The sequence below is a fragment of the Zeugodacus cucurbitae genome, chromosome 3, assembly GCF_028554725.1.
Source record: "Zeugodacus cucurbitae isolate PBARC_wt_2022May chromosome 3, idZeuCucr1.2, whole genome shotgun sequence".
In the NCBI taxonomy this organism is placed as follows: domain Eukaryota; kingdom Metazoa; phylum Arthropoda; class Insecta; order Diptera; family Tephritidae; genus Zeugodacus; species Zeugodacus cucurbitae.
Genome location: NC_071668.1, coordinates 72,400,289 through 72,408,020, shown reverse-complemented (window position 1 = coordinate 72,408,020; position 7,732 = coordinate 72,400,289). Strand labels below are relative to the sequence as shown.

Genomic DNA, 7,732 nt, shown 5'->3' with positions numbered 1-7,732 from the left:
ATGTATTTACTAAATTACGGCAAAAATAAACATTAAGTAAATTACGATGTATGTAATGTTTACATTAAAATGTGAATAGAAGTATGTGTTCAGGGTCAAAATCATCAACTCGAACGAATGAGTGCATGGATGGGCGGCATTTATTTTTGGATGCTGCGCGAATGCAGGAAGATCTAAATATGAACAACCAAGTAATTTGAATGTGTGAACATGTCTGTATGTCAAGTACATATGTATATAAAATGCGTGAGTAATAACGCATGCATGGCGGTAACTCTAAGATACGACTGACAGACGGCGGCAAGTTGCAGACAAGTTACCACACACATGTTGCATACGCAAGGCATACTACCAAGCACAGATACACACATACAGGCGCACATTTCGTTGGAAAAATGTCTGAATTTGCATGTTGTTGAAGAGCATGTATTTTCGGCTGGCGCATTTGTGAGAGATAAACAAAATGTATAAAAAATAATAATAAAAATAAAAGATATGTACGCTGCAACTCTTTTAACGTCACACTGCAATAATGCAGACACATACACACCCACTCATATATACATATGTGTATGTTTGTAAGCAATTTGTGGTACACAATTCTTTTACGTCACTCGCATTTAACAATAGCCAGTGGCAACATGCAATAACAACAAATATAAAAGCAACAACAACAACAGCATCAGCAGTGACTGTTGCAAGCTGCTGGGTGTTCCACACAACATTTAGCGGTTTCAAGTGGCTGCTGTTCGTGGTTGCCGGTAGCTCTTCATTCTCCCACTGTGCAACACTGTGGTAATGCTTGGGTGATTGAGTAAGTGGCATTTCCAGCCGTAGTGCCAAAAATAAACACTGACGCAGATTTCAGTACAAGTGTGTATTTTTAGATACATAATATACAGATACAAATTGCAATTTTAAACTGGTTCCAGACTGGTTAGATTTGGTGCAGTTTTGGACCAAAGTGAATATCAAATAGACATTGATAAAATAATGAAAAATAACTCATTTTAAGAATTTAGCCCTAAAAATATAGAAAAATAACTAGTGTTCTAGGGTAACTAGTTACGAACTAGTCCTATATAATATACTTGAGATTTTTATAAAAATACTAGCTTTTACCCGCGGTTTCGTCCGGAACATGATAGAGCAAAACTCCCAGCAAAAACCATAAAAAAATCACTAACTCAATTCAGTTTTCTGCCTACTTCCTACCCCCTAAGTACGTTGACGTGATAATTTTGATCTTATATCCGTTTTTAGGTAACCATCTATTACTTACTAAATTTTATCAATATCCGTTCAGCCGTTTATACGCGAAAGAGCAAAAGTCCCAACAAAAATGACTAAAAATCACTAACTCAATTTAGTTATCTGCCTGCTGTCTACCCCCTAAGACCGATGGCGTGATTATTTATAGCCTATGACCATTTCTAGGTTATCACCTATCACCATACCAAATTTCATCAAAATCCGTTCTGCCGTTTAGGCGTCAAAGAGTAACAGACAGAGAGAGTTACTTTCGCATTTATAATATTAATATGGATATAGTATGGCTAACAGAGGACAGAATTAAAATGTAAATGTAAAAAGTAAAAACTAACTAGTTTTAATGTAACTAGTTATGAACCAGTATCAAATATCTCCCTTTCGCCTTTTTGTCTTTTTCGCGACTATGTATAAAGCGCTACAGAGCTCGTATCTGGCAATACTGTAAATCTTTGAAAGATCTTGACATAACCTACAAAACGACGCTACACATTATGCGTGATTGGTTTGGACATTGCGTTCAACAGTTATAGACGTGTAAACATGGAGTTCACTAACGCCGAAAGTCGCGTTGTTTTATAGTTTTCCTTCGTTAAAGGCAAAACCGTTAGAGAAACGTTCCGTGAGATTAATGGTGTTCACTTCGCACTGCGGAGGAATGATTTCGACTATTCTGAGCGGATGAAAACAACACCAGGCGGAAGACCTGTGACGACGAATACCAATCATGGAAAACATCAAGTTAGACCGGCATGTGGCATCTCGTGACATCGCCCAGGAGATGGGAGTTAGTCACCAAGCCATCTGCAGAAGACTGGATACACAAAAAAGCTTGATGTTTGGGTGCCGCATGATTTGACGCAAAAAAAAAAAACCGTCTGGACCGAATCAACGCCTGCGATATGATGCTGAAAGGAACGAACTCGACCCATTTTTGAAGCGGATGGTGACTGGCGACGAAAAATGGATCACATACGACAATATCAAGCGAAAACGGTCATGGTCGAAGGCCTCATCCCAAACTGGGGCCAAGCCGGGATTGACGGCCAGGAAGGTTATGCTGTGTGTTTGGTAGGATTGGAAGGGAATGAGCTGCTCCCATATAGCCAGACACTTAATTCTAACATCTACTGCGAACAACTGGACCGCTTGAAGTAGGCGATCGGCCAGAAGCGTCCAGAATTGGCCAACGGGAAAGGTGTAGTGTTCCACCAGGACACCGCCAGACCACACACTTCGTTGATGACTCTTCAGAACCTTCGGAAGCTCGATGGGGAGGTTTTATCGCATCCCATATAGCCCAGACATAGCGCCAAGTGATTATTATCTGTCCCTGTCCATGGCGAACGCCCTTGGTGGTGTAAAGTTGAACTCAAAAGAGGCTTGTGAAAAGTGGCTGTCCGAGTTCTTAGCAAATAAGGAGAGGGGCTTCTACGAGGGGGTATTATAAAGTAGCCATCTAGATGGAAACTGGTTATCGAACGAAACGGCGCATATTTGAACTAAATCCGATCACTTTAGCACTTTTTATAAAGCATTGAATAAAGAGCAAAAAGGCGGTTATTTGACCAAAATCGAAATGTTAAAAAAAAAAAAAAAATAAATTATTTAAAACCTAGATTAAAGGTTACCAAACAAATACCTTTCTACATTGAAATCCGTCGCAGTAAATCGGGGTTATAATATAATCGTTCAACATTTCCGAGTCCGATTTGCTTCTAAACTATTTAAAATAGCCGTTTATGAGCAAAAAATGTCTGAAGCAATGCTCGATTGTCTGTGGTATTGTTTATACAAATACATTATAAGAATTTAACTTTTTTGCTCTCAAAAGTCTCAATATTAAAGCTATAATAAGAGATCTTAAACTTGTGGCAGACTAGTCCATAAGTAACTAGTGACGAAGTACTCTTCTTAGAATATTCCAAATTCTACGATATCCATCCGCAAATGGCCTTAAATGCCTTTCCAATTGTTTGCTCTGCACTTTATTATTATTTTCTTCAATTTACTTGAATTTAAAATAATTTTCTTCGCGCCCATGCAAGCCGTGTCAAAGTAAATAAAAACATTCAACAATGAATGCGAATGTTGAGAAATTGACAAAAGCAAAAAGTGGAAATGTGGAAGAAACACAACAACAATTGAAAAGGATTGTGCGGCAGGAAAGCCAAAAGCTACACTCAACTGCGCATATATACATTTAAATATTTATTTTTATATAAAAAGATAGGTGGAGTGCTCTGCATATATGTAGATATGTATGTGATTTACCCCAATTTATATGGGTATGTCATGCAATAGCTGTGACGACAGTATTTCGTTTCAAACTCTTCGAGTATTGCTTGTTGCACGAATGTGTAAACAACAGCTGGGCGCGTTCCCCATATAACTTTACACAACAAATGGCTGTACTCACACATAGAAATATACATGCATACCCATACACACACATTTGGGCGTAAAAAAATATCGTGGCAATATTAGAAGCCTACTAGTCAATAAATACAATGAAGTTGATTTATTTTATTTTCAGCTTTTTATGCCGCTGTTTAGTCTTTCAATTTGTGTAGTGCGTGCCTTTTTCGTGTTCATTGGAGATAGGGTGGCATAAAAGGGGGCAAATGCAGTGCAGACATACATACAAACATACATGCATACATATGTAGAACTGTAGTTCATGCTACCGTGATGCTGCTTGTGTTGCACGGCATGAGTTCTCGAGAATTCATCAGCCTTCCAAAAGCATGTTCCATTTCAATTAAACGATTTTATTAAGTCATTAGCTGGTTATGCATAAGTGGAAAATATATTTGAAGTGGTTTATGAAGGGATTTAATCAAAATCCATTACACATGTACCAGCAAGGTATGCACAGAAATCGAAAAAAAACTGATTGGAGTAAAATAAATGGGACTATGTTGAGGTTATACGAAAGAAATGGGAACGAAAAAAAAAGAAACTAGGAGCTATACTTATACATACTTATGAATAAAAAGATATTATCATAAGATATGTTCAGTTCAGAGATCACGACTGATGAATTAAGGGATATGTATAAAAAACACATACTTTATGAAACTACCAGAAAATATACCCGAATCTTCACTTTGTCATACCAAGTCTCTATAGAAAGTAAGCACTAAACATCGGTCCGTTTTGTCCCGGTTTCTAGCAAATTAAAGAGGTTCAAGATACCAAACATTTCGACAATATTTGCTTACTGCACTATGGATCGTTTTCTCAAAGGTCTACAGTTGATGAAAGAAAGATAAGTGTCGTCCTCATCCTCAAGGGAAAGGTGTATGTCGACGATATCAATTCAAAGTCTTGTTTGAGATGATTTTCATATGAAAGCGTGGGGGCCATCCTCGCCTTCAAAGGAAATAGTTATATCAACAAGTTCAATGTCAAGTCTTACTCGAGATGATCTCCATATAAAAGTCTACCATCGGTCAACACGTCCTCTTCAAACAATGCGCTTGAAGCTTTAACGGATGAAAGCGGCTTCATCAGTGGCACGCGGTAACTTCGGAAAAATAGCATTGACATTTCAAGAATTTAATCATCTCCAAAATGGTTTAATGAAAGAAGGACCAATACTTCCGTCGTGGTCAAAAGCACAAAAGTATACCTGTTCGTTATCTACTATGGAAAACCGTATCAGAAACCTTAGTTCTGGACTAGACGAACAAGCTGTATTAACGTAACGTAGACCACAGGTTCCTGAACGGCATTACCACCCTAGCCGCTTCACTCCGACTCTACATATTAATCTATTGACACTTTAATTTCATAATGCCGAAGAAGTTAGAAATCTGGTGTCCAGGTCATCCTTGACCGAGTCATCAGTACGAGTTAAAGATCTAAGGACTCCCTGTGCTTCGTTAGTCTAAGACCTCTTGTGTATAATGAAACTATTGTCAAATAAACCTCATACTAGTGGAAGGTAAGCAAAATACGGCTTGTATTTGACCAGGACCATCAGATCACATAGAACTATATACGATACAAGGTAGGGAGAATTATATGATGCATTTTTAGAGTTCCAGCCAAATCTCTGCGGCTCGAATAGTTAATGAGCAATCGAAACAAGATAATTTATTATGATATACAAGTAGTAATATGGACTATTTATTAAAAAGTCGCCTCAAATCAAAGGCAACTGACTACATGCCATTTAATTATATAACAACTTAATTTGTAACCTTTCACCAAAACTTAATAATAAGTAAATATTTAGTAGTTTAGTATATCAAAATATGGAAAAAAATGAACACTGAACTGTAACCTTCCAGACAGAACAACCTATCTCAAATATCTATGAAGAGATCATCAGCTGAGTTCAGTGCGTCTTCACGCCAACCCAACGCATAGTATACTAACTTCTTCAACTCCTCCACGGGCATACCCACTTCAGCCTGAGCCTTACGCAACTTTTTATAATCCTCATTCTTCTGCAGCATCTTGAAAATAGCTTCGAATTCATAGCTTTGTGCGCGCTGTACTGCACGCAGTAAATACCAATCGCGGACAATTAAACGTTCGAATAACTCACGTAACACTTTCCGGGGCAGCGCATCGCGTATGTCCTGCAGAACACCACGTATACCCGGACGGCCTTTAATCGCTTCGATATCGGTCTCATTCTTATTTGGCTCCGTCAACAGATTTAACTGTACCAATTCCTTTACGAAATCGGCATATAATCTTATATCACAATTCATTTTATAGCAAGTATAATCACGATATCCCTTATACTGACGCGAGCGACTCAGGCTGGCGGTACGCTTGCGATATTCCGGCGACTGCAAGAGTTTTACCAGTGCCACCATTTCGGGATCTTTGGAAGCGCCGCGTATAATGGCACGTATGCGTTGGCGTGGCAGCAGCGCTTTGGCTTGTACCAGCAGATTACGTATGCCCATGCCGTTGGGCGCGTCGCAGGGTCCCAGGTTCACTAAGTGTGCAAGTAAATTATTTCAAAACTAAAAAAATCTGCCCAAAAACTTACACTGTGGTCTGATGGGAAAGAATGGTAGTAATGGATTGAAAATCGGGTTTCGTTCAAACTGTCGTGGATCACCAGGTATTTGATCATCATCCCAAACGGGCTGCCAATTAATACGATGTGGTTTCTTTGTCGTAACTAGTATCGGAGCTTCGGAATAAGTCGGTTTCTGTGTCGTAACTTTAACTAATATCGGAGCTTCAGAATAAATCGGATTCTGCGTCAAAACTTCCACTGGTTTCGGAATTTCGGACAAACTCGGCTTCTCTGTCGAGATATCAACTGGTTTTGGAATATCGGCGTCCTGCGCTAAGCTGCCACCAAGCAGCAGTAGCAATGTGCTACACACTAAAAGCTTCATTGCGACTTTCTTTTCTTCTTGTAAACTTTTATTTTAGCCTTGGCAGAGCTTGAGAACTCTCTGTGTCTTAACTGTATTTTTACATTGAGTACGGCAAGTGGAGTGACTTATCATCATTTTAGACAGCTTTTTATATAACCCCTTTTTCTAGGTCAGTGCAGTCTTAACGGCATTCATTAAATTTAATGCTATAACTGATTGTGTAATACTTAAGCGAAACTTTCTGCGATATCATTGTATCGTAGATAATGTTGAGTTCATTAATCGACACAATAAACAAATAAAGAGGAATGCAGTTGTATTCTTTCTTTTATTTACAGTATTCTAGAAAGAATTTACTGTTACGATGCGAAACTGTTTATCTCAATACTATGTATGTGTGGATATAAGTAAATCCACTGAATTATGAGTATAGCAAACTTACATAAGTTGCTTTTGACATTCCGGAAATATATTTTACTAGTAATACTTATAGAATCCCAAAAAGCTTAAGGGGCACACCTAGTGTGAAATTTCAAAAAAATATATTCGGTAGATTACACCTTTAAAAATAACATATTAAAATTTCAAATCGATATCTCAAATAGTTTTTGAGTTATAGCAATTTAAAGAGCAGCCGCTCGACAGCTAGAGAGTCTCATTAGCTACGAGACGTACCTGAGGTATTGTTCAGAGTCTTCTGTACTGAGAAAAGCTTCTTCAGCTGAACAAGCCGTTTTCGAAGAAGAGGAAGGTGAATTATATGGCCCTGGAATAGCAGATTAGCTGTAAGTATGATTTTAAACCACTTATAACAGTGTAAACAATCATTTTATATTTCAACGCGTTTTTCTCGAAACAGCATTTTCCGAATTTGCTGCAGTGATTACTCAAAAACAAATTATCCGATCACTATCGAATTATTTTACATGTTCTATATATAGTTCTCCGTACAATGACCTATCGATTTTTGATCTGATCAAAAAATCGAATTTTGGCAGGCCAAAAACAACCAAAATGTTGGATAAAATTCATCTATTTTTTTTTAAAACGCCGCCATATTGTCAATTTTTGATTTTTTTTTTATCGAAGGTCATTGTACAGATAATATT

At 37.9% G+C, this 7,732-nt stretch overlaps 1 protein-coding gene across 1 annotated transcript; it reads right to left on the bottom strand.

Annotated features, from left to right (window-relative positions):
• Nucleotides 1-5,369: 5,369 nt before the first annotated feature.
• On the bottom strand, nucleotides 5,370-6,758 carry LOC105218171 (uncharacterized). Its single transcript, XM_011193590.2, has 2 exons — nucleotides 6,284-6,758; nucleotides 5,370-6,229 (listed from the first exon to the last, which is right to left on the bottom strand). Exons 1-2 carry the CDS (start codon nucleotides 6,639-6,641, stop codon nucleotides 5,583-5,585), a joined length of 1,005 nt encoding a protein of 334 aa, XP_011191892.1. The 5' UTR covers nucleotides 6,642-6,758; the 3' UTR covers nucleotides 5,370-5,582.
• Between the last annotated feature and the right edge of the window lie 974 nt (nucleotides 6,759-7,732).

Coding starts and splice junctions, on each gene's coding strand:
- LOC105218171 (XM_011193590.2), bottom strand. CDS start 6,641: ATGAAGCTTTTAGTGTGTAGCACATTGCTACTGCTGCTTGGTGGCAGC. Junction 6,230..6,283: donor CTTTCCCATCAGACCACAGT/GTAAGTTTTTGG, acceptor TTGCACACTTAG/TGAACCTGGGACCCTGCGAC.